The following is a 27,974-nucleotide window of genomic DNA, read 5'->3' on the forward strand; positions in this document are numbered from 1 at the left end:
ATCTTTCAATGGGTTAAAAACACACAAAACATCTTTCAATGTTCAGGTTTCAACCATAGGAGTACTTCATGGGATCATCCCCCCCCAGGAAGATGGGGGGGGGGGAATCAGATTTTGGTGCCAGGGGGGAAGTGAAAATTTCAAGCTTGACGGGGGGAGAAAGGCGAATAGGGGGTATATTCAGTCCTCTACCTAGTGGGGGGAGTAATAGGATAAATACAGACCTTCCTGGTGTGTTTGGGCATTCAGGCTTATGAGCCTGTCTTTCTTGGGATATTGAGAGTCTTTTTTTTGCTATAGTAGCTTGCGAATTAAGGCGAGTCTGGATCATCACTTCGCAACCCTTATACAATACGGCTAGGGGGATTTCCCAATTAGGGGGGGGGGAGCACGAATTTTAAAGACAGGTGGGGGGGAAAGGCCAGATGGGGGATTTTAGCTCATATTAGGGGGGACCAAAAAGCAGGAGGACGCCATGTACTTGACATGGTGTGGGCTCAATCAAACAGGATCTAAAATCCTCCAAAAATTGTCTCATGAAGCCATCGTGGCAAGCATTAGGGTGACAATCTTTCATACACCCATCCATTGGCGCCTTCTTTGGTTAGATCGCTGTTTATGGTTTCGCTTAGGGCGGGTATACGGAAGCGGATTCGATCGTGTAAACGCCCGACGCCCCCACACCAAAATTCCATTGTCACTGGTGTTATCACAAAACCTCCCCTAAAAGAAAAAAGTTTTTTTTATTGTAAGAAACATGAAAGTTTGGTCCATTTTCATTTTCTAATGCCAGATTGTTCTCAATTTGTTCCTAGCTTTTTTCCAGAAATCAGCCTCGTATTAATTATTCTTATAAATTTTTCTTATCCCACATAACGTTGTCTCAACGTATCTAACGATGTATGGACGTTTTGAACATTAGATAAACGTCAAAACAACGTAGCAGCTGGGATATCGCTGACTTAGTTTTTCTTCCGTGATTTGACCACTAAATGAGAAATCAAAGTCTGCACAGCGAGCCTCCTCGTTAAGAAGATCGTATCCTCTGTACAAGCTAATTCTGATTTGAAATTTGAATTTTTAATTTACCAGTATGTAGGTTTGGGGATTTCTTTGCCCTCGTATTTCTTGATGATATCTTCTCGCAAATCCTCTAAATACTGAAAATGAAAAAGAAGTCTTCAGGTTAATTTTGGAAACACGTGGTACACGTTCTTTTATAAGGCGAGACCAATTTAATTTGTTGATCTACGGGCAGATCGTTAGCAAAATATGGGTCGGTCGGTCGGTAAAATAAAAATAAATTTTTCATTTATCAGGGTTGTTAAAAAACCGAAAATGTGTTCCAAAAAATATCTAGTTCAAAAATTCACTTTTTTTATCTTCGATGAAGATCATGATAAAATTTTAGTGTATGGAATGCTTGATTTTCTAAATTTTTCAATTTCTTGAATTAATTTTCAGCTTTGTCCAAATTTGATCCTTAGAAATAACTAGTGTGTAAAATATATTGTAATGGAAATTCAATAAATTGGGTGTTTTGAGCAAAGCCTTAAAATGTCTTTAAATTGTTCTTAGTGTTTTGGCCATCGAAGCCTTATGTTCTTATATAGTTTGTTCTTATAAAAAAACGTGTATACGATGTCCGTATAAGTTGCACACAAAATAGAATCGATTAAAAGTCTCCGAGATTATGTCTAGTTAAATCTAGAAAGCACATGAATTGCGAACATGATTATGTACACTCTTTGTTTTTGTAAGAACCAGTGAACTTTTGTTAAAACTCGACTTTCTTCTTTTTTGTTTTAGCTATTAAAGCCTCTAATTGTTCTTATTCTGTTCTTAATTTAAAGATTAACTAGCCTTATGCACCGTCACACGCTGTGTGTCGCAATCCAGTGAATCACTATACATAAAAAACTCTAACGGAAGAAAGATAGCCGCCGAATGATTATGTGAGTCTCATTTTATGAACAAATGCCAGAAAATTAATTGCTCTTATGTCTTTCTTGAAAAATAAATTTGGCAATTCATATTTTGTCCTTGATTTAAGGACAAATTGATTAAGGAAAAAAAAGATAACATTGTATTACAAGTTTGAACCACAATTAAGTAAATGGCTTAGAAGAAATACATTTTAGATCATTTTAGCCATCGTAGCTAGCCATCGTGGCTGGACATTCGAAGGTTACTTTGAAAAGTTTTGAAAGTATTAAGAAGCCACCAATGTGACAAAAAGTTTTAAAGAGCATATTTGAATAAGAATTCTTCAAAATTGAAAAAGAAAACTGAAAGTTAAAATTTATTGGAAGAAGTATGATTTTAACTCGTCCAGCTCCGAATTTCCTGCATAGAAAATCGTATCTGGGCACTCTAAAATTAGTCTAGTGGTAGAGAACCTGCCTAAGATGCGGAAAGATGATGGTTCAACGCCATGAAGAGGAGGCTTTGTAGAGCTTTGTTAGATTTTCGAAAACTTTTTACAAAATGTTGTAACACACACGCTTTAGCGTATTAATATATAGAGTTTGAGGATTTTTTTCCTATTTTGAGAGTGAAGCCCTTAATTTGATAAAAATTCAGCTATTTCGGGCTGAGAATTGTTCTAAAATTGCTCTACTTTTTTGAGCCTCGTTGTTCTTATAAAATTGTTCTTATAAAAGAAAAAGAGTGTGTTTGTTTTGAAGCCTTAGTAATTAAGAGTGTCACGATCCAAAATAAGTTTATGTTATTCAAGTAAAGACATAAACACGAAATAATTTTTCATTTTTCATTTTCATTGCCCTGTTAAGAATAAATTTTAAAAAAAGGCCAAAATTCGCGAAAATCGCGAAAGTTTCTCCTCGCGAAAGTTTGTACGCCTAAAGTACATAAATCCAAAAACTGGCTCGGAGATGCTTAGATTGAGAGATTGATATGGCTGAAAAATGCTTGAAGGATGTTTAGCAAAATTTTAGGGAAATTCCGACAACCAGTAAAATCTCATCCAAAAACAGCTAGAATCGGAATGTGTAGGGTCAAGGTAATTCTCAGCGTATAATTCAAAAATATTTGCCATATCTGAGCCTAGATTTGCTTATAACCGCAATACTTATAAAAAGTGTACCTTTCGATTAGGAATGGGTTGACTTTGTCGACTAACAACTGCACCGATTTGACTTTCTCTTGGTCTCTTATGAAAATAAGATGTTGAATCTTCTTCAGGTAATTTCTCAACGTCTCCACAAATACGAACCTACAACAAAAATACGGGCGATAATAAAATCAATTTTTCATGTGTGTGTTGTCAGGTGATACAGTCTACTCCCTTTAATCCGAACCTGTATATTTCGAATCTTTCTTTAATTCGAACTTAGAAAGTCCCTTTGGAAAGTGGTATATAATACTCCATGTAACACGAATTAGTAACTACAACTAACTCGTGTTTATCGGATGGTAATGGGGACTGCCCAATATTCGATGCGTTCTGGATTCCCCATGTAAATGGAATTAGAGAGAGTCAGCTGTATATCGAAGCCATGCTACAAAATGTTCTTATAAGTTCAGTAGGAATTCTCAAATTAATTACCATTGATTACTGTATAATCTACGTTGACAAGGAAGTGGGTAAGATAAGCATCTAAAAAGATTTCGGTTTTGAAACGGTTGATTTTTTAAAAACTGTTTTTGGTATTAATTTTGATTGACCAACCCGGTTTTCAAGTTTTAGATACAAAAGTTTGCTTCCTCCTAAAAAGTGAATCTAACTAGAACAATAGCCATAAAACGCATCATCCGTTGGAAAAAATTTCAGAGAACCATTTGCTTTACACGTTTTTTTATAAGAACATCCAAAATTTCTGAAGCATTGGGATTTTCTTAACTTTTTGAGTTTTAAGCCTAAAAGGTTCTTATGTTCTCATTTTCGCCATTTTTTGAGTATTTTTGTTCATTTTCCTATGAAATTCGACGTTCTAGAGTCTGCAAAGCCTTAAAATGTTCTTAACTTGTTCTTAACATTTTGGCCATCGAAGCCTTATGTTCTGATATAGTTTATTCTTATAAAAAAACGTGTACAAGCAGAACCCCTACAATTAGATTATCGTAGATTAATCGAAATGATAAATATACGTATTAACAAACCTGCATGTGCATAGGCTCCCAGTAGAACGTTAACGAAGCCTTGGGGTTTTCAATCTGAAAAATAATTGTTAAAATAAAATTACTATCTGCTAAATGGGGTAGAATAAGAAACGTAGGTTAAAGATAAAAAATAAATGAGAAGAGATAATAAAGCTCATTTAGTACTTGAGCTTTAGTGAGCTGTTGAGGGAAAGTTATTCTATGTTTCTGATCGAAGGATGATGATGATGATTCAGTACATAGTTTTGTATAAAGACAACATAAAACACATTAATCCTTACATCAAAAGTTCCATAGAAAGGGATTGGGTTTAAGGTTACAGTACCAAATGAAGTCAAATGCCCGTAGACGTTGCTTTGACATGCTCGCAGATTCCGACATTTGACGTTATTCTATCCTCGAACCCGACCCGATTCCATTTGCGATGATAGGTTTCTTCTAGATATGCCGATGTATGATGATGGAAAATGGGATATCAAGAGTTTTGAAAATACTGATTTCATTATCAAGCAATTGTCGTTGATAAACTCCCAGAAACAGACGTCAGCGGGCGCCGATGGTAAATTCTAACCGATTTCAGTTAAAACATTCTGAAACTTCCAAAAGCCGTTCACATTGATTTGACAATTTGAAAAACAAAATAGACCTATCGCAAACCTATTCTTATTCGCAGATCCCTATAGATATGTTTTCTATAAGAAACTTTTACGTTGGAGGATAAGCAAGAGCCTATCGCAAATGAAGTATTAAAAACAAGAGTACCCATTTTTTGTTTTCATACTTGAATTGGAAAAAAAATAATTTAACTTCCTTACCAATTGTTTTCCCTTTTGACTTTCATAGTTAGTGAAGAAACGGAATCCTTTCTCTGTTAATCCTTTTAGAAGAACGTATCGCGATGTTGGATACCCGTCTCTGGAAAAGAAGCGCAAAAATTATTCTCACTCCGCCGTCCGTTTTTGAGATTTTTGGACTTTTACCTATAATCTATTAGAAACTTTTTTGTTAGGGGCGAACAAGAAACAAAATATTGAGTTTTTCGGGATGATACCAAAATTTAGGTTTAGTGTTAGCTCTATTTTAGACAAACGACTTGTTGCCCTGCCTATTTTAATTGTTTTAGTAGGTGAAAAATGGGCAAAAAGTTGGCAATTAAAATCTTTGCTTGAAAGAGTTGAGAGAAGTTCATTGAATTAAGATAAAACAAGCTAGATGCTGAATGGACTTACCTGATGATGAAAGTTAGATAGCAATAAGGAGAAAAATGAAAACAATCACGTCAGAAAATATAGCGTTTATAGCGAGATTGCAAAACGCCTTAAATTTTATCATTGATAGTTGATGGGGAGAGGGAAGGAGAGTAGGGAAAAAAGAAATAGAAAGTTCCAGTTGCAAAAATCAGTTTTATTGATAATTGAATCATGCTTGATGACGTTGGCGTTGTTAAAAAATAGGGAAAAATTAATGATGAAATCTCGAGAAAATGCCAAAAAACCGGTTTTTCCAGCATATTTCTGGCATTTTCGGCCGGAAAAGTACGTTAATTGAAAATCAGGCTCTGTCATATTTTAGGTATTGCCATTTTGCATCAGTGTGCAAAATTTCATGAAAAAATATAAAGTACAGCTCGAGAAATTCAAGAAATACCGTTTTTTTTTTTTTTCCGGCGAAAATAGGCTGTTCCGGCGATTTTTAGAAAGTTCCGGCTTCAAAAATCACTTTTATTGACAATTAAACCATGCTTGATGGTGGGCATTGCTATCAATAATGTTTTTGTGTGAAAAAACAACGAAATATAAGGAAAAAGTCCGATGAAAATCTGCAAAAACGGCGATTTCCGGGATATTTCCGGCATTTTCAGCCGGAATAGAATTTTTCTCAAAAATCGGGCTAGGCCATGTTTTAGACATTGTTAATACGCATCTTTGTGCAAAAAATCAGAAAAAACTAATGATGAAATCTCGAGAAAATGCCAAAAAAACGGTTTTTCCGGCATATTTCCGGCATTTTCGGCCGGAAAAATACAATAAATGAAAATCAGGCTCTGTCATATTTTAGGTATTGCCATTTTGCATCAGTGTGCAAAATTTCATGAAAAAATATAAAGTACAGCTCGAGAAATTCAAGAAATACCGTTTTTCCGGCGAAAATAGGCTGTTCCGGCGATTTTTAGAAAGTTCCGGCTTCAAAAATCAATTTTATTGAAAATTAAACCATGCTTGATGGTGGGCATTGCTACAAATAATGTTTTTGTGTGAAAAAACAACGAAATATAAGGAAAAAGTCCAATGAAAATCTGCAAAAACGGCGATTTCCGGGATATTTCCGGCATTTTCAGCCGGAATAGAATTTTTCTCAAAAATCGGACTAATCCATGTTTTAGGCATTGCTAATACGCATCTTTGTGCAAAAAATCAGAAAAAACTAATGATGAAATCTCGAGAAAATGCCAAAAAACCGGTTTTTCCGGAATATTTCCGGCATTTTCGGCCGGAAATTAATTTTTTTCGAAAATCGGGCTCCGTCACATTTTGGGCATTACCATTTTGCATCTTTGTGCCAAAAATTAGGAAAAACTAATGAGCCAATCCCGAGAAAAGCTAGTAACGAACGGACGAACGGACGAACGGACGGACAGAGGTTAATTTATAGGACCTACAGCCCACCGGGGTAGGTCCAAAAATCAAGATTTCTTGACCTGATTGTTATGATGATACAATTTTAGTGAAGAATAAACCCGGGGGGGGGGGTACTAGGGTTGGTGAATGAGGGGTATGTGCGGACGGGACCTCCGAAAACCGACCCTTAGAGAGACCAAATTTTAGTGAAGTGACCCTTAGAGAGACTTTTTCGAAAAATTTTCCCTGATTTTCAAAAATTTCCTACCCTTAGTGAGACTTTTTTGTAATTTTTTCTCTCAAAATCAAATTTTATATCTAAAAATCGTGATTTTTCCCACCCTTAGAGAGACTACTTTGAAATTTCCTGATTTTTGTAACCCTTAGAGAGACTTTGAAAGGTGAAAAACCCGACCCTTACCGTCCGCACATACCCAGCACCTATTTTTGCCTAAGTACCCCCCCCCCCCCCCGGGAGAATAAACCACTATTCAAACATTTCAACAAGAACATAATAGCAAACTTACTTCGAACAAGTAGCGATAGTCATTGCGTTAGGTTCCAGAATATCCGGATGCTCGGCAGCCTTTTGAAACCATACTTTAAACAATTCCATTGGATCCTTAACAGTGAGATCTTCAGAAATTGAACTTTCAACTTCATAAGACTGTCTCATACCTTCCATCTATTGAAAAAAATACCAAAAGGGTCGTTTCTTTATAAGTAAGTATAAGGAGGTGACCCGAAGGCTCCTCTTTCGATAGCTATCTACCCGAAGGTAGGGGAGGGCGCCACTCTTTCTCCCTGGATTGCTCCACTTACCCTTGATCCTTCTCTTAATTGTTGAGCATCAAGTAGAGAGGCATCAAGTACCATTTTGATAATCTTTGGTATGACCCAAGAGGGGGTTAAACCCACAACCTTGCGAATCGTTGCCGGATGCTCTACCACTGCACTACGGGTCGCGTCTTTATAAATGATAACTCAAATGTTAGGAACTTAGATTCTCGGGATCCAAAAGTTCAAGAATGGCCCAATAAGGGTCAGAATATGGCCTGGGAGTCATTAAACCCCTTCCAAATTGAAATATTCCATTACATTCAACTAATACCCCAAAAGTGACTTTCTCGCCCGAACTTCAAATATCTAAAAACGAGGAATTAACCAAAATTCTCAATATATTTTGACGTAGATTGTGAAACGTTTTTTGGCATAAACTACAGAAAATAAGTTTTTGGAAAATCTTGATTAATCGGTAGAATTTTTTAAAGTTAATAATCTTTGAGATGTGTAAGTAACTAGTGGGCTATTCCAGATATAGTCTGTCCGTCCCCTATGTTAAGGAGGTGTGACGTCCAGGATGGTCAGTAAAATAAAAAGTCAAGGGTGGTCAGTAAAATAAAAATCCAGGGTGGTCTGGTTTTTCAAGAGTAAAAATCCAGTGTGGTCAGAAAAATGAGCTGGAAAATCCAGGTTGGCCAGTAAAAATGGTTGAAAATCCAGAGTGGTCAGTAAAACGAGGTCAAAAATTCCAGAGTGGTTCAAAAAATAAGGAAAAAAAATCCAAGGGGGTCACCTTTCCCAAAAACACCTCCTCAATATAATGGGTACAATTTTTTTGGAATAGCCCAATGCTATATGGGTGTGCTTGTATTTATTCTTTTTTGGTTACTTTTCTTTTTCCTATTCCTGTGTTCGTTTTTGAAGCAATTATATATTAATTTTCATCAAGTTTGAAACCAAAAAGAACCGCATACAGTACATAAGGTAAAAAAGTACTCCAAACCCCTTTATCAATTTCGTTTTGTATATATATTTCGTAAACATAAACAATCGCTGAATAAATTTGTGACAAAAATTTCCCTTGTTTAATCCAAAGCATAAAAGCAAGCAGTAACATAGTGTCATTAATAACGAGTGCAAGTTGTTTTATATACAGTATAAGTCACTGTAACCAATCCGTCTCCAAATGGAATTGTTTCTGTCTTAGTGACTGGAACAGTTTGACAAAAAATACTGAATCATTCTATTCATTCCATTTTTTGAATTATTTCTAGCTTCAGATTCTGTGTCATGCGTGGTAAAGATGATCAACATAGCCAGGAATAGAAACATGATGTTTTCATCCAGCTATAAGATTTTTTCTTGTTGATTATATGCAAATGTCTACTCTGACAACGCTTAGTTCTGGTAGATGGTCACAGAAGTGTAAGGCTAGTAAGAGATCTCTGGCTAAATGGGGGAGTTAACTTATCTTTTTCTTTATTCTGGAGAAATTATATGAAATTAAATGAAACTTGTGAATATAAAATTTTACGAACTAATTTTCGACTTTAAAAATTTCAACGAATACTGTAGATGTCTCAAAGCTGATATTATCAAACTAGCTTCCCAATTTATTTTTTAACCGATTTTAAATTACTTAAAAAGAATAGCTTAAAAAGCTTAAAAAAGCTTAGCTTAAAAATGTAAGGGAGGAGCCAGTTAATAGCCCTGCTGTAATCATCTCACGAAAAGAGCAAAAAAACCTTACGACTTTTTTCAAAAAGTAATCGATTTCATAGTTGTGCAATTCGAATATTTTGATTGGTTAGTTGTCATTCGAACTTCTATTAAGTGACAAAAATAAAAAGGAACTTAAAAAAAAATGTGAACAAAATAAGTAAAAAGTGAAAAGGAGTGGCTGAAATCATAATAATCAATAATTAATGTGGAATAAAATGGTCCTTATTTTCGTCTTTTTATGTTCCATATTCTTAAATGAGCCTTGTGAATATCATCAAAAATCATATAAAATGATATTCGATCAATGCATTTTATAATTTCAAGCACCAGATGTTTCTGTTCAACTTACATATTACTTGCAAAGTTTGAATTGCTGGTAAACTACTAGAGTACCAACAAAAAAATAGTTTTATAAAAGTTTCAATTAATTACCTACACGTCCTGTTATAATAAAAACAAACTATATAAGAACACAAGGCTAAGAACAAGTTAGGAACATTTTAAGATTTTGCGGTCTTTAAAACACTTATTTTCTTAGAAGAATGGACAAAAAACACTCAAAAAAATAAGAACATTTTTAGGCTTAAAACTCAAAAAGCTAAGAACATCTGAAAGCTTCAAAAATATTAGATGTTTTTATGAAAAAAAACGTGTAAATATTTCCAAGGGTTCTGAATTGAAAAGAACGTCTAAAACTACCATGAAAAATGGAAAATACGTTGTAATTTGAGCATATTCTCCCTAAAAAAAAAAAAGTAGATAAACTACTTAATTATGACCAGAAGGTTATGGCTTAATGTTGATCCTGGCCCTTCCTGAAGGATCTTCCTTTCTTGATATCTCCCCTTCCTGATTATCCTGGGGGGAATTGGTCACCATATTTTATTCAGGGGAATAGGATGGTCGAACAATGAAGAAAGTCAAAATTAGACAAAAAAGCATACCTTATCATTAATAGTAGCCATTCTTCTAAGAGTTGTGAAAGTACAAGTGCGAAGGATGGATGAAAACAAGATCGGTGTCTTTAGATATACAACCATTAACTCTTTATTGTATTATTGATTATTTTCAAAATGTTCCTATAAAAATAGAAGGTGAATAAAATTATCGTAAAAGTCATACCAACGAGGGAGATGCAAACACATGGCACACATCAAGTTATATACCAAATTTTCTTTAAGAGCAATGTTTTTCTGATTTCATTCATAATTCCTCAGTTTTTTTGGGAAGGTTACAGTCGCAATTAGAGGAGGCAACGCAACGGCTTCTCTTTTAATAGCTGTCTACCAGAAGCCTATCTTTTTCACCACTCTTTCTCTCTGGATTGTTCCAAGTCAAGGCTTGAGCCAAGAATGTTACCATGGTAGAATTATCCTACCTTGGTTACATCCACCTATCTTAGAGAAAAATCATCCGAAATAGTTTTGTTTTTTTGTTTTGAGTTACTTTTAAGGGGGGGGGTTTCACTTTTACGGTATTGGGCCTTTTTACACCCCGTAAATCGGTATTACGAGAAAAAAACGACGGGATTACAGTATTTCATTTTCTACCGGTATCGGGAAATTGCCTACTTTTTTGTTGGTATTTCGATATTTTTATCAATAAAAAACGGTATTTCGGTATAAAACTATTTACCTTTTAGTTTTTTCATGAGTTTCATGCAGAAAAATTTTCAAAAAAGAATTTTAACCAGTAAAATTTTCTTGCTCCCTTCGCTCGCACAATCTAGGATGTCCAATTGAGTTATTGTCATGGTGAGGTTATTCAAAATAGGCAAAACTTTACGATAACTAAACAATTTTTGTTATTTTTCTGTGGCCGCATTTTTTTAATGACAACTTTTGTGATGCAAATACTGAATCCAGTAGTTCTAAAAGCATCTTGTGCAGCATCGAACGATTAAAAAATAATTCACATCATGATGCACATGATGCGTTTTCAGACAATCTAGGCATTCTAAATTTTAATTTTTTTCTTGGGCGAAACTCTTGGAACGCCGCACCGGGTACGGCAGGTACGTCGCTCGCCGTACCATATTTTTGCCAACAAATGGTCAGTGTTAAATAAAATCAAAAATTGTATGACCAAACAAGGCATACTTGGCTAACAACAGCGTATTAAGGCCGTTTTTCAATAACAAAGGAGAGCGAAAATTCTCGAAAAATCTTCGCGCTCGCTTCGCTTGCGTTCTTTTTTTATATATTTTTCCTTTCCTCCCATAGGGGGGGGGGTTAAACTTTAGAATTCGCGTCCTCTAGTTACACCACAGCACCACCTCTATGAAGCCTGTGTTGAAGTCTACGGCTTCTCAGACCATGATTGGCCCAAACCTCGATTTTGAATTAATTCTCAATATAAAAGACATCTTATGGGTCTGCAAAGAAGAAATTATTGGGGGAAAGGCTTATTTTTGCATTTGCCTCCCGTAACAAGCAAGTGACTTTGGTGCGGCAGACCTAAAATATTGCTTTATGAAAGCTCAAATAGCTGTAAAAGAGGCCTTAAAAAGTGGACGATATCAAGAATAAGGTCACAAAACTAGCAAAAAACTTTATTGGCGAAAATGTTTGGTATAAGAATGGGACAAGCTGGAGTTTTTACAAGCTCTCGTTTGATTTTGGTTGGTCGTTAACCTGCTAATAAAACAATTTTGTTACTTTTTCTAAAGAACGCGTCATCTCTATTACTTCAAATAACCAATTAGTGAAGTCTCTTGTAAAAACTCCAGCCCATCCCATAAGAATAGGTCAATCTGTTTAAAAGAGACCATAAAAAGGTTAAATTTAGCCCAATAAGGTCACAATCGTTTAACCAAAGATGTAAAAGCAAAAATGGTTTTTTTCGCGCTTGAATACGTGAATTGGCAAAAATTTGTGCGTGAATACCTGAATTGAGGGTTGACTGGGGGCCTCATAAAGTACAAAACTTGTTTGTACAATTTCTCATTTGTTACTACACAATAGATTTGATAACTGAAAATTCATTATTTTCGAGAAAAAAAACATAAATATAATATCGGTATCGGTATTAGGCTTCCTTCACCGACGGTATTACGGTATTTGACCCAAAATCTTGTCGGTATGACGGTATTTAAGACCGCTGAAAACCCCCCCTTTTAATGCCAAGTCAACTACAATGCCAATTCAGGATTTACTTTAGATGTACAAACTTTTGTGATGAAGTCTAAGGGCTAAAAACATACCAAAATATTATTTTTCTCGAGCATAAACTTCCACGAATCGTTATGTTAAGTAATTGCAGACATATTTTTTTAGCAAAAAGGGCCAAAAAATAGTGAATATTGTTAAATTATTTTTTTCTGTTTGTGAAAGTTTGTACACCAAAAAAGTATTGTAATTTATCTCAATGCACAAAAAAACCCTGAAAGTCTTGACCTGATAATGTAAATCGAGCTAAATGTTGGGTTCAATCAATCAAGAATATGACACTCATATTATAATGACATTTAAATTGATTTTTAAATCATGAAATTTAGATTATTAATACATAGCAACTTTCAAAGTTGACAGATTCTTCTTTTTGCTAGTATATAATAAAGTGATTATCCATCAGCTTCAATCACCACCATAATATTTGGCACAAAAGGGGAATTCCCTAAACACTTTAAAACCGTAAGTGATTTCTAAGTGCTTTAAAGTACGATTTTAAAAGTTTTAACTCTGCAATTAGTAATTAGTTATGCAATAAACCATGGTGTTTTCCCAAACAACTATGCTATTGATTGCAATCCTCTATTGTTCTTTTCCATGTTAATCCTGGACACTAATCGGTCGTGGCTTCTTTGTACAGGTGAGAGTAAATCTTGCATTTTTCTACCTTTGATCTGGAGTTTTCTAGAGTTTCTGAACCTTTAGGATGTTTCTAAGTTGGACTTGAAATCAACAAAAGAAACCAATAAAAGATCGAAGAGAAAAGCCGTAAGTGGGAAAAATGACCGGATTTGCGAGTATCCAATCAAATGAAGGTAAAGCACTTTCATCCAATCAGAAAGTATCAAATTCCCGCTTTCGTTTGAGAACTAAAAAAATTCATCCCTTAGAATCAAGGATTGAAACAAATAAAGAAGTTAAATGACTACTCGTTATCCAAGACGCCGAAAAGCCATTAGCGCCAAAAAGTAGGGCCAGTGATTAACCTTCATCATACACGGCAATCTCATTGGTTGAAATTTGAAAAAGACACTCCGATGGAGCGAATTACAAAAGCAACTGACAGTCTAAGCTTAAAAACTCCTATATCAGGATTAGAAACTAGGCTAGCCTTACAATGCTGACAAGTTGACACAACATATTGACAAGTAATCCCTGAGAGAAGTTTATATCTAAATCTGCAACAAAAACGAAAGTGGTCTCTTCTACTGATTGCTTTTCTGTGCTCCTTCCCAGCTGTTTATCACATTTCCACCAATGAGGTTGCCGCATTTCAAACCGCCCTTCTATTTGACACCCGTGGCCTCTCAGTGCCTTGAACGACGGGTGGCTGTAAAATCCCACCCTTATATATTTGTTTCAACCCGTGATCCTAAGGCTTAGGTTTTTTCTTATCTTCAATTTACTGAAGAAAGCCGGAGTTTGATGCAAAAGTTAGATTGTCAACAAAGTGCCGTAAAGAAACCATTGAATAAAAGAAGAACTTAAAATCTTAAATATTTTCATTTTGAAGAATTGGTGCAAAAAAGTGAAACATAGAAAATTTTCATTTTTCATTGCATTAATCGAAATGGGGGATTTGGAAAATTTTCTATGTTTTGTTTTTTGCGGAAACCCCTGTAACTATGGGCCAGCACCCCATTGCTAAGATGTTGGCTCGAAATCGAAAATGAAACCACTGAAAACGAAAGTAAAATCGGCCCATACTCGAAATCGCAGAATCTTGATAATACGAGTCTAAACTGACTAAGAAGAAGAGACTGCACCTTCGTTTTTATTGCATATATTTCGATATAAAAATTGTATGGGGAATACTTGTGTGTATTATGTGTCAACTATGTATAGTAAGCATTTTATTGTTGGAAGAGGAAAGCGAAAAGAGGTAAGTCTAGCCTAGCCTAATTGTCAACTGTCAGGGGGCGTAAAAAGAATGTGAGAAAAAAAAACACACAAATTTTACCAAGCTGACAGTGTGTATTTTACAGACTTATATCAGTTAGGGAAGCCATCCAGGATCCTGCCATTCTATCAGCCAGCAAAAACTAAATGACACTTGTAAACTTAACTTTCTTACATTTTCCATCAAAAACAATCGAAAACATTACTACTTTCCAAAACTTGAGACCAAAGCAAATGATCTTCCTTGCTAGATTGAAGGCCAAGAGATTCGCTATTAACTATAGAGGGCCTTTTATGTGGAATAATATTTTAAACAATGACTTAAAGGAAACATGTACAAAAAAGTCAAAGCTTTGTTTCTTAAAATCTGTCAAAAACTACATTATCAATCTAGACATTGAAAAATATTATTAAAAGTTTAAATACTGTAAATAATTTTGCGGCTAGTTCGAAACGCAGGTCACAGGTCACAGGTCAACAGGTCACAGGTCACAGGTCAGTGATGACAGGTTGACTCTAATCAATGTCATTGCAGAGGAAAATGTTTGGAAAACACAAAGAATTATCAAAAACATAATTCTCAAGCAATTTCATCCATATAAAACCATTTCAAACATCAAAATTTAACCATGTGCTTTTATCGATATTTCGCAGTTTGCGCCGTGTATAACGCAGACCAGAAAATTTAAAACCATATTATACGTATAACAGGTATATTACATATTGTAATGTTTGTAATGTTATATGATGGTTACATATAATAAAACTCATCGCTCTAAAACTACCTTCTCAGAGAACTCACGAGCTTCTGATTGGTGTAATTTTATATCCAGCCATATTGTTATCATCAAATTCGGTATGCTAAATATTTTTGGTGTTTTTCTCTTGTAAGACATGATATTTTGTGATTATGTCAACATTTTTGTCAAAAATTGTCATTAAGTCATTAAAATAACAATTGAATGATTAATTAGTTTCATCCTTCTAAAACCACTCTCTTAGGGACCTCACAAGCTTCTGATTGGTGCCGTTTTATATCCATTCACACTATCAACATCACATTCTGTATTATAAATATTTTTCGTGTTTTTGTCTTGTTAGGCATCATATTTTATGATTTTGTCATTATTTTTGTAAGTAAGTGTCACTAGGTTGTTATTTTATTCAATTGTCATTTTACAATATCTAAATGACATGTATTACTTTTTTGTAATTTAATGTGTTATGTATTGATGTTATGTTATGTATATTATGATCTTATTATCTTTTTTCCGGTCTGCACTTTGTTGACCTGTGACCTGTGACCTGTTGACCTGTGACCTGTGACCTGCGTTTCGAACTAGCCGATAATTTTGTGGAAAATTCATTTCACTTTTATTTTTTTTTTCCGTAAATTTAAATGTACATAAATAAACATCGCTGAAAAAGGGGATGGGTGAAAAGACAGTGATGTCTTCTTTTATCTCCTGCGAATGTTTTTAGCTCTTAGGACTTTTTTATTTTAAATCGCTATCATTAATATTTTCATCGTGTATACTTTTTAGGCAAAGTTATTATCGCAAAGACTTATATATAAAAAAAAAAAAAAAAAAAAAAAAAAAAAAATGAGGGCGCTCTTTTGGATCTATTGTTAACTCATTTAAAATGGTGGATAGAGTTGGGAAATGATGAAGGTGCCTGCTGCTCCAAGGGTGGTAACGCCAAAATGCCCAATATGATCAGCCAACAGAAGGCGAGTTTGGTGCCGCGCGAGTTACGTCATGCACTCCACCTTAGCGAAAGCCCGAACGACATTTCACAATTATAAGAATATCTTATGTGCTTAATTTAATTGGCTTTGAGAGCTTCATTGAAGATGAAGAAGTAGAAAGATATAAAATGCGCTGGTTAATTTTTTTTAAATAGGTGTGTTCTTATCATTGTTAACAATTAGAGAAATTTCTACCAACGCAAAAAATTTTTACAGTCAATTAAAGGCACAGTCTGCTTATACTTACGATTTTTTGCTTTTTCGTCTAGGCAAAAAACGGTAAAAAAAGACGCAAACGTTATTTTTTTATGAGTGTGGTTATGAATTTTTTTGATTGCGGCCGCGTACAGGAACTCGCCAAATATTCCTAACTGTATATGGATTGACATGTAAGGGTTAGCCCCAACCCTAAGAGTATCCTTACCAGGGCCTAGAGCCCTATATTCACCTACCAATGCTACTCCCAACTAGGTAATTTTGACTCTCGAACGCCAACCCTGACCCTAACTGATCCTGACCCTATATACGAAAGCAGCCGGCGAGGCAACCTTTTTTTCCGATGTGTTCTGAGAGCATATTTCAACTAGAAATTTTGACCTGTTCTGATCAGATCTTCGAAAATTAATCAGCTAGAAATAATGATGTGTTCTGACGAGACAGGGGTATAATTAAGGTCATCTAACGTGTTCTTGTTGTCTAGGTAACCCTAGAAAACTTCAGAACACATCTTTTAAGGAGACAGGGGTATAATAAAGAGAAAATTGATGTAATCTTGTTGCCTAGTAACCCTAGAAATTTTCAGAACACATCTTTCGCGGAGAAAAACAAATGTAATACAAGTTTATCTTGCCAAGATGTTTTCCTAGATTTTAGAACACGTCAAATTATAAAGTAGTGATAAGTTTAGGGAGACAAATAGTGTGATAAAGGTTTCCTAGAAATCAGAACACATCATTCGTATCAAAAATTGAAAGTTCATAACATTTGGTCTCCTAGAAAATAAGAACACATATTTCTAAAAAATCTCTCCGCCGGCTGCTTCTGTATATAACCAATATAAACGATTTCACCCGTACGGATTGAATAACAAAAAATCTACTTTCACCCGTACGAAGGAGTCAGTAACACACTCATCAGGGTGAACCGATTTAGAAATTTTTCATGAAAATGGTTGAAGCTGTTTTAGAAAATATAAGATTTACGGCCATGGCAGGTTAAAACCAAAATCGCTACTTGTGTAACTTATGGCATGTCCAAAAATGACAGCTTGGGGCAGAAAACTGGGGGACTTAGTCATGGTCATTTATATGTCAAAAGAAACGTACTAAGGATGTGGTAGATTATATATCTCAAAAACTAATGATAAAAACAGGAGTTTTTAGGCAAAAAAGGCAAACCTCCACGTTCGTTCAAAACAAAGACCCCCAGACCCGGGTAAGAGACCTACCGGACGTGCTGCCCTTAAGGGTAGGTTTTTTGGACTTTAGAAAGTGCACTGTAAGGGTTGATTTGTGAGCAAGTGGGAAAATATGCACTGTAAGGGTGTAAAATTTCAAGAAATACTAAATTTTGAGGTAAAATTTGAGAAATTTCAAAAAATTTTGCTCTGAAAAGGGCAAAAAAATTCGAAAAATTGCACTGTAAAGGGTCGATTTTCAGCCAAATTTTTCCTGCACTGTAAGGGTCCAATTTTAGTGACCTGATTTTTGGCAGAACGTACGGTTGTTTTCAAAATCGAGTGCCCCCACCCAGGGCCCCCAGAAAATCCCTCTTAAAAAGGAGCAAGGCCAGCAAGGCCAAGGGTGCACGCACAAAACAAAAAAATGTATGGCTTTTTCAAGGTCTTTCAGTTCAGTATTAGTATGTCTATATCTAATGGAATCTAGCAGATAAGAGTCTAGCATTCTTACATTTTCATAATTGAACCCATTCAGCAGTCACGACACTATAAACTGCCAAAGCCAGCTTTTCACCTTTCGGATGAGGCTACAACTTCAATGTTATGTTCTTGTTATGTAAGTTTTCCGCCATCTTAAATTTAAGGATTTTTCACTTTCACTTTCGATTTTAGGGGATTAATCAGGGGGTTAATTGTTAAATAAAGGGAGTTTTGAACGTTACAAAAGTTTTAGTATGATCTGATAATGAATTTTTCTTGAATTATTAGTGCAACTTTTTTTTAAGTTTGATTCGTTATCTTTGTCAGAAATTTTACTAAATATTACCCATCAAAACTCAGATTTCAGTATTTTGAAATATCTTAACCCCCTGTTCATTACCCAAATCGTTTGCTTTTTGAAATCCAACGTTTTCGAAGAAATCATTTCCCGCGTGAAAATTCGGATGGAACAGAACAGTAGACAGAGCAAACTTGTATACAGCAGAGGAAAATAAAGATGGATATTTTGCCAGCAGAGATTTGGATTCACTTTATTCTTACAAATCTAAGTATTATTGATATTTGCAAGCTTCAGACTGTTTCAAAACAATCTTTTAGCCTGGTGAAGTCGTACATGAAATCAATGAAATGTTTATATTTTGATGAGGAAATTGCTTTGATGTTGAACGAAGAAGGTTTGAAATCAATTTTTGCTTCTCTGAAATTTATTGAACAGATCTCACTTTCATTATGCTGGAAATCTGCAACAGAAACTAATTTACTATTGTTAACAAGCAATTGCTCAAGAATTCATTTTTTTGAAGCTGGCCATTCATCAAACATTACAGACAATGTTTTGTTAAATCTCGCTGAAAATTGCCCCAAACTGGAGTTCTTAAACATTGGTTCCTGCTATAATGCAAGTGGATAAATATTTTTTTATTAAATAAGGTAGAGTTCAGAATACAAACTACAAACCAAATTCTCTCTTACTGCCAGTAAGTTTAAACCTGTCAACCCATTCTGGAAAAAAAGCTATACACCAGACCCCCGCGCTCGATAGGATCGATCATCGGAACGGCTCGATGACGGATCGATATGTGATCGATGGATTACTTATCGATCCGGATAGGAGATCGATGGAAGATCCAGCCATTAAAAAGTCTTGAGTATCGATCCTTCGTTGATCCATTATCGAGCTAGTATTTCAATCGAGTATATCGATTCGTCATCGATCGTTAATCGATTCGTCATCGATCGTTAATCGATTCGTCATCGATCGTTAATCGATTCGTCATCGATCGTTAATCGATTCGTCATCGATTATAAATCGATTATGCATCGATTATGCATCTATCATATATCGAACCCGTAAATCCTCGAATAAGCTTATTTAATTTTTATTTTAAGTACCGATAAGTAAATCCGGTTTGACGCCATTAGATCGATATGCATCGATTAATCAATATAAAAGAACGGTCGATATTTTGATTGGATCGATACCGTAGGACGGGGTGAATCGAATAGAATTGGAAGGTTTTGGGCAAATTGCCTCTTCTTGACGAGACCTACCACCTAATTATACCGCAGAACTTGACGAGTGAGGTCTAATTCGCGAGTTTAGAAAATTTCATTTTCAAAAGTTTCTTCTACGAGGAACAATCTTCAATCGAATACAAGAAAATCGAGTCACCTGTTTCGGGGTGAAGTGGATAGAATTTGACGGGGCGCCATTCGGAACATAAACAAACACTCTCTATATTTTGTGGTGGAGCAATACCATATTTCAAAAATTACGTTTTGCCGAAGTTATAATTTGAATTCATGCAATTTTCACAAAGCAATTATTCATTAGATGGAGCGTCATAAAAATGTAATACCTAAGGGATATATATTTGGGTAGTACGTTTAGTATCATTGATGATAAAATTTTGATTAGTGTGCGCTATGAAAAGTGTTGGTTGAATGCACGATAGAAAGTGCAATGTAAGAAAATGAAACGTCTCTGAAAGGTCTGACTACATTAGCTAAATCCAAATTTGTTTTTTTATCTAACGCTTGCGTTTCGTTCCAGAGAAAATGAAAAGGGAGAAGTAAATAAATGATTAAAAAAGAAGAACATTAGAGAAACTGGAAAACTTACGAAAATATCAAATTTTCATCGAAGCATCGACCGATAGAGTCAACAAACACATGGTCGTTAGTTATATGGTCGTTATATTCCGCGGTTACGATAGATATCATTGAATTTAAAAGCAGAAATATATCATACCCAGCAGGTGCGTATTTCTTTTAATCCCAGAAGAGTCTAGCATACCCACACCTCTGTTTCACATTCACAGGCTAGGTTAAGTTAATAGAAAATTCGCCCAAATACATATCCCGTTGTTTTACGGACGTTATAAAAGGATGTTGTTTTGACATTTAGCGTCCATAGAATACCCCTGTCTCAAGTATCCACTGGACTTCTACTAATGCCCCATGGAAAGCTAACTTTTTCCAGTTACGCAGCGATACTGGGTGTGATATAGCTGAGCCGATAAAAAGAGTAGAGAAATTAACCTGATCATCGTATATTTTTGTTTCCCCGTTATTTCAGGTGGTACTGAACAATCTTAGATACTTGAGAGAGGGAGAAGATTATCAATAACGCTCTAGTTAACTCTAAGATTTGTCGACAAAATGATAACAGAAAACGTATGATACACCCCTGTATCAGTGACCCGGTCACAGATCCCGTCTCGATGGAAACCGGTGAAAAATTTACAAAGAATGACCTAACTCTAACACGTTCACTGTCAAGCCATTTTCAGAAATTTGACTTCATTTAATTTCATCGAAAGTTTGACTTTCAGAGGCTCCACTGGCCTTGGTTCTTCTTTAAGTGCGTACAAATTGCCTACCGATCGACGCAGAATTTAAGGGCTCTGACCATAGTCAGAAAATTGATTTTAGTATCTGAACATAAAAGTTATGTTTTAGATTCTTTAACACTTTTAACAAAGAATTGCCTTTATAAAATGCTTTTTAATCAAACCCCACAAGAGTAATTAAGAACTTAATTGCAAAAATGACGTTATGAACTTTAAAAAGACGTTAATAATATGTTGCATCACCTTCTTTTATAAAAAGTGCTAAGTTTTAATAGGTAATTAACCTTTTTGTTTCGAACTTTTTTCAAACTTTCCTCAAAGAATTGAACTATTTTAAATTTTGCGGAAAATTTTTCTAAAAAGATGTGTCAAAAGTTATGACTGTTTTTTTAAGGAAAATCCAGATGAAAAATTGATGGAAAACCACTATTTTGAAAATTTCGAGACAAAGAAGCATTTACAAAAATTTTCCGCAAAAATTTTTATTGTTCGGTAAAAGATACACCATCTACTGCGAAAATTGTTTCAAAATGTTTTTTCTTCGCCGAAACTAAGCTCCTCAAAGTTGAAATACTCTTCCTCGCAAAAGTCTTCATTTTCTTCTTCGTCAAATTTTTTCAATGCAATTTTTGAAATTTCAGATTCAGGAATAGTTTGTCTAACAGAAAATGTATAACATGCCATAGTTTTGTTGGTTACATCAGTCAGAAAACACATTTTAAACACGGCAATTATGAAAAATTCACTATGGTCAGAGCCCTTAAGGAAGATTCCAAAAATACAAAAACGAAGCAAGCAAAAGTATTTGTATCAAAGGTTATGGCCCTTGGAGAACTGTTGGTATTTTGACACCTCTACGGCAACAAGGTCAACTCGGTCAAAATCGAAAAAAAATTATTAATGAATTCTACTCTAGGAAAAATGCTTAAAAGTGAATTTTACAGTACTCCAGCGAGAATTTAGAGATTACAAATACAGACCCGGTGTGTGTGACGTTTTACTTGTTTCATAACTTCTCCGATGGTCGATTTCAAAATTTCACTGAGTTACTGAGACAGGGGTATTACGGTGGCACTCGAGGTGGCACTTAAAGAATTCAGAACCAGCGTGGAATCGCCATGAACACAAAGACAGGAGACAGTATTAATTCTATATGGTATTCAATGTTCAGATGCATAGTATACTCGTAGTTGGCAGCAAACTTTTTAAGCTCTTATTTGGAAAATATGTACTTTTTATTCTTTTCTTAGCGAAAGAAAATACTTTATAACATTGTCTCTCTCAGTGCCCGATAAGAACTTTTATACCCTTCGGGAAAATGAAGGATAAAAAAATGGTAAGGAATATAGAAAATAAAAATTTCTCGGGTTCTTAAATGTCTGGGGCATATTTTCTCACCTGGCCGATTATTTATTGCCAATTGTTCCACTAGGAAGGGGCTCCACCGTGTCATACTTTTTTGCCCCTTTTTCCAATTTCCGCTTGCAGAAATATTTGCACCCCTGTCTCAGAGTCAGAGATGAATTAAGGGCTCTGACCATAGTCGGAAAATTGATTTTAGTATTTGAACATAAAAGTTATGTTTTAGGTTCTTTAACACTTTTAACAAAGAATTGCCTTTATAAATTGCTTTTTAATCAAATCCCTTCAGAGTAATTAAGAATTTAATTGCAGAAATGACGTTACGAACTTTAAAAAGACGTTAATAATATGTTGCATCACCTTCTTTTATAAAAAGTGCTAAGTTTTAATGGGTAATTAACCTTTTTGTTTCAAAATTTCTTTACACTGTCCGCAAAGAATTGAACTATTTCAAATTTTGCGGAAAATTTTTCTAAAAAGATGTGTCAAAAGTTATGACTGTTTTTTAAGCAAAATCCAGATGAAAAATTGATGAAAAACCACTATTTTGAAGATTTCGAGACAAAGAAGCATTTACAAAAATTTTCCGCAAAAATTTTTATTGTTCGGTAAAAGATACACCATCTACTGCCAAAATTTTTTCAAAATGTTTTTTCTTCGCCGAAACTAAGCTCTTCAAAGTTGAAATACTCTTCCTCGCAAAAGTCTTCATTTTCTTCTTCATCAAATTTTTTCATTGCAATTTTTGAATTTTCAGATTCAGGAATAGTTTGTCTAACAGAAAATGTATAACATGCCATAGTTTTGTTGGTTACATCAGTCAGAAAACACATTTCAAACACGGCAATTATGAAAAATTCACTATGGTCAGAGCCCTTAAGTCAGAGATGCGAGACCTCCGAGAGAATGAACAGCATATGAACGAACGGGAAATTATGTCTTGCTTCATACTGTACCATGTCTCATTATCAAGCCTTTAGAAATAATCCCTTTCGTCAAAGACATTTCCTAGGAAGGACGAGAGATCGAGGCGTCCATTTCTTTAACAAACGTTCTTATCTAGACTATGCTATAGTCTAAGACGAGGTTCATCTAAGAGGAACAAACGTGAAGACGGGAATTTTTTTCGGGGGTAGCTGTTGTCGTAAACACAGACTCTATCCGCCGCGAAACATATTACGTTTTAGATAATATACAAACTATGTTATATCATAATAATACATTATACGGACGATAGCATCGTCTAGTTCTAATCCTGTTGTAAAGTGTTTGTAGCCTTACCCTTCCCACTATCTTCTTCTGGAAAATAATACATAACATATAAACTCCCAAATTATCACTATACAAATATACAAAGACATTGTATTCACATGAACAACAATGGACAATGAGTGACTATTAACATTTGAACATTTATTCCTAGCTACTCTGAACACTAACAAGCCTCTTGGGATAGTGTGGCAGTAGTAATTAAAAATGACATGATGACGGCATTTGATATTTTTTAATTATTCAATAATTAACTACTTTCCATTTCTCGGTTCCGCATCACTTAACAACGCCTTCAACATGGGGCGCAAATGGGCGATTCGCGTTTTAACGCGAACAATTTTCCGCCCTAACTTTAGAATGAAAATACGAAGAATAGACATTATTTTTCGTTTAGTGAACCAAAGATTGTGTACAACTGGCTTTCGTAGAACACAATGCCAAAGAAATCTCCAATCACGGTCGCTTCATTATTTCTTATTCGGCATTTCAAAAAAGGGTCCGAAAATCAGAAGGTTTTCTTCTTCAATTTCCGAAGAACATGTTCCAAATCTTCGAAACCATATTTTTCCGATAGCTTGATCGATCAGTGAACGGGATCTGAAAACAGAATGGAAAAAGACATCGTCAGTAAAGTATGAGAGGCGATTAAACAAATTATCCAATTCACCCCGGGTATCCGATTCACCCCGTCCTACGGTAGAGGTGTCGATAGGTAATCGATAGGTGTCGATAGGTAATCGATAGCGAGAAAGATCAATTAATATTAGAGCTCGATTTTTAGAAAGAGTCGATAGGGTCGATAAGATCGATAAAAGATCGATGATAGATCGATGATAGATCGATGATAGATCGATAACTAATCATAAGCTTAAAAAAATCTTGAGTATCGATCCTCTATCGATCTCCTATCCGGATCGATAAGTAATCCATCGATCACATATCGATCCGTCATCGAGCCGTTCCGATGATCGATCCTATCGAGCGCGGGGGTCTGGTATACATACGTTGGATTACATCCGGTGGTGTAGACTTTCAATTTCAAGGGCTTGAGTAGGCCACGTCATATCTTCCTTCGTTTTGAGCGTAAAACTCGTACTCTTCGGGCTATGAGCACTGCTCTTGTTTTGAATATTGAAATTCTCCAGATAAATCGCATGCACACTGAGGTTTTAATGAAACAATAGAGAGTTTCGAAACCTAAGCCAATCAGCTGTGTTTTAAACATTCTTTTATTTAAAATCTCTATTGATAAACATCTTTTGTGAATGTTGTCTATTATGTTTAAACCTATTAATAAGCAATTCCCGGTGGGGGTCACTAGTGGCCGCCTATAGCAGTGCCTATAGACGCCGCCTATAGCAGTGCCTATAGACCAAGAGTAAGGCCTAAAAGCCTGGATCTGTCTATTGTGTAGACTAGGTCTTGAGTCAGTCTACGCCAAAAAATATCTGGTTTATATATTACCATCTTTCCAGAGTGTTATTAGACCTTTTCTTATCGCATTGTCATGTCAAATAGTTAGAAAAAGTAATTGAACTTTACAGGGAAATCTTTAGTTCGATATAGAGCTTTTCTAAGTTTAAGGTTTGCTTACATATTGCTATTTGTTTGATTAATGTTTGGTTCCGCTTATAAGTGCGTCAGCTGTAGCTTAATACAAAACGCTGTTCAAGAAGCTCAATAATAATTTATCAGCAATAACTGTAAATTGTACACATCAAACGTCAATAAACTAATCAAACTAACTAACCAAAGGTTTGATTGAGTTTGATTAGCTCAACAAATGGAACATTTTCATCAGTTTTTTTCCAAAACAATTTGTCGCAGGCAAAGATTTTCAAATTTTTCATTTTCAAAGTAGAAGTGATGTAAACCTTACAGCGCCGCATTTTTTTCATTGAGATGAAAATTTCAATTTTTACCTATATTTGAGAGAAACGTAGAAATACCAATAACTGGCAACCCCCTTAGGAAATTCATAGGGTTCTATCAAAATCCGAGACCCCCCTAAATGTAGGGGGGTTAGAAATAATGTGTTCACACTACATTATATTTGGGAGAATGTACTTATACCCTGAATCAAATTTTAGAAATAATGCGTTTGGAAAAATTACTTTAAGGGAGGGATATGAAATCAGACTATTTAAAGGGAGGGATAAGTAGTAAGGGTTTTCAAAGGAAGTGACTGGCAGTGATAGTGTTTTTGATGATGTTAGTTTATACCATGAAGTGTGCTATTTTTTCAAAAAAGATTTCCTATCAGTAAATTCTCTAAAAAGAATGTTATACAGCTCAAAAGTAATTGGAATTTATTAGTAAAAATATTGGTACAGGGGGGGGGTCCATGTACAAAACAGCGGCATGTATCAGTACTTTGTAGCAAATTTCGATTTTAAACACCCACCCACCCCTATAGTACACAATGTACAAAATAATATCCAGCAAACTCCCAAAAACACCCCAACACCCCCTATATTTTACAATATACTATCCAGCACTATCCAGCAAACTCCCAAATACACCCTGACATCCCCTGTATAATACAATATACTATCAAGCAAATTGCCAAATATACCCCAACACCCCCCTTACATAGTACAATATACTATCCAGAAAACTACCAAATATACCCCTACACCCCTTCATAAAATAAAAATTTTAAGCCAAAAAACTTGAAACTTTGGGGCAAGTTTTTTATTCTTCCCATAAAAAAATTTTCAAAAGATTTTCTCGAAAATTGTCAAAAACATTGAGAATTTTAAAAGATTTTCGACAAAAATCTAAAATAAATCACAATTTTATTTGATTTTGGCTTTTTAGTACACAAATACTAAGCAGAAAATCCGAAATTTGACCCTGACACCCCCTGTATAGTACAGGTATACTTAACAGCAAATCAGAAATTTGACCCCCATGTATAGTACACAAGTACTAAACAGCTAATTTTTTTTGAAAACACCCACCCACCCCATGATACATGCCGCTTTTCTGTACATGGACCCCCCTGATTGGTATTATATATTTTTTCTAAATACGGTTGTGGGATTCTTAAGGTGAAGTATAAAAGAGAGGGCTAGATTTATAGGGTGGGTAGAGACCTCTTTTCAAACTTTGTTAGTTTGATTTGATCATGCCGGTTCCATAAATGACTATTTCTTCCTTGGTCCATATTCTTCAGAAGAGATACTACAAGGAATGAGAAAAGAAGGGTATACCTGGCATCTGGTTTAAAAGTTAGAACGATATAAAGGATGTCCTAGGAAACATCTTGCATACGATTTAGATGAATATCTTATAGTATCTCAATGTTATCATTTCAGGTGACAGACACTGGTGTTTTGGCAATCGCCAAATTTTCTTGCAACCTTAAACACCTCATTATCAGCTCTAACTATGGAATAACCAGCAAAGGTTTATCTGCACTACTCAAACAATGTACCAATTTGGAAACACTTGATATTGGGAGAACCTATTTATCAAATACCTCATTCGATGATATGTTGAGGGAAGGTTATGCCAAAAATTTAAAAGAAATTCGACTATACAAATGTCCAAATGTAAGTTCATGTTGAACGTTGATAATTGAATTTTTATATGTGCAATCCATGTTAGTAAAATTTTAGCTGGGTCAAAGTATTTGCTATAGCTTGGTAGCCTTGCATTTGTAGAATCTCGATCCTTGACAGTTCAGTGATTCATGCCACCTTCAGGTAGGGCCCAATAAGGCTTAATACTGTAATGGTATTGATTTTTGTTAGGATTGAATTTTGCGGTTGAGCTCATCCGTGAAATTTTGAGCTTTTGCAGAGACTTAATTCCGCAGATGACTCTATTGTCAGTTGTTGTGAGAAATTATTTATTATTTGCTATTTTTGCTATTTTACTGCCCAACTATGCATGTTGGTTGTGAAATACGCATTACTAGTGCTTCGTTGATGGCGGTAAACATGTTAAAAGTGGTCTTTTGGAATTCAATGCAAAAAGATTTCCTAGATAAAACCTTTCAAATTTCCAATTGATTACAACCAAAGCTGCGAAAAAAGCAAAATTTAATCGCAGCAAAAATTAGTCCCACTAATGAAAATTTAGTGAAAATTTAGTTTACAGCATACCTAAGTATATTAAAAGTTCATCTATTGACTGAATAACACATAATAGCATTGGTATTATATTTTCTAGATTTCAGAAGGAATAATGGAACGTCTGGCAGCCAAAGGCATTATGATCAACTCATGTTTTTGAAGAATCAAAATGTTTGACCTTACTCCTTGTAAGTAGTTTTGTTCTCCTAATGGGCATACACAATAATGTTTAAAACCTAAGATTTTAATTAAAAAATATGAGATTTGTATTTAAATTGTGCAATTAGCATCAATCACCAGTTTATTTTTGTGGGTGTGTTTGAGTATGGGGCTGGGTGTAGTACACTTCTTGCTTGGACTTTTGTACTCTTGATCAATTAATGTTATCAATTAATACTAATTTGAGTCATCTTCATTTTAGGCCTAATCAGTTTTTTCAATA

The 27,974-nt window shown here is 35.0% G+C and overlaps 2 protein-coding genes across 2 annotated transcripts; one reads left to right on the top strand and one right to left on the bottom strand.

The window, feature by feature from the left end:
* Positions 1-478: 478 nt before the first annotated feature.
* LOC136820018 (pyridoxine-5'-phosphate oxidase-like) lies at positions 479-10,329 on the bottom strand. Its single transcript, XM_067076256.1, has 7 exons — positions 10,190-10,329; positions 7,268-7,425; positions 4,938-5,037; positions 4,123-4,176; positions 3,107-3,235; positions 1,090-1,160; positions 479-723 (listed from the first exon to the last, which is right to left on the bottom strand). Exons 1-7 carry the CDS (start codon positions 10,283-10,285, stop codon positions 558-560), a joined length of 774 nt encoding a protein of 257 aa, XP_066932357.1. The 5' UTR covers positions 10,286-10,329; the 3' UTR covers positions 479-557.
* An 8,074-nt stretch (positions 10,330-18,403) lies between these two features.
* On the top strand, positions 18,404-27,767 carry LOC136820019 (F-box/LRR-repeat protein 7-like). The gene is made up of 3 exons (XM_067076257.1): positions 18,404-18,862; positions 26,771-27,007; positions 27,630-27,767. The coding sequence occupies exons 1-3, from the start codon at positions 18,461-18,463 to the stop codon at positions 27,690-27,692; spliced, it is 702 nt and encodes a 233-aa protein (XP_066932358.1). The 5' UTR covers positions 18,404-18,460; the 3' UTR covers positions 27,693-27,767.
* The last annotated feature ends 207 nt before the right edge of the window (positions 27,768-27,974 follow it).

This window comes from Clytia hemisphaerica, unplaced genomic scaffold, assembly GCF_902728285.1.
Source record: "Clytia hemisphaerica strain Z4C2 unplaced genomic scaffold, Clytia hemisphaerica genome assembly, whole genome shotgun sequence".
Taxonomy (NCBI): domain Eukaryota; kingdom Metazoa; phylum Cnidaria; class Hydrozoa; order Leptothecata; family Clytiidae; genus Clytia; species Clytia hemisphaerica.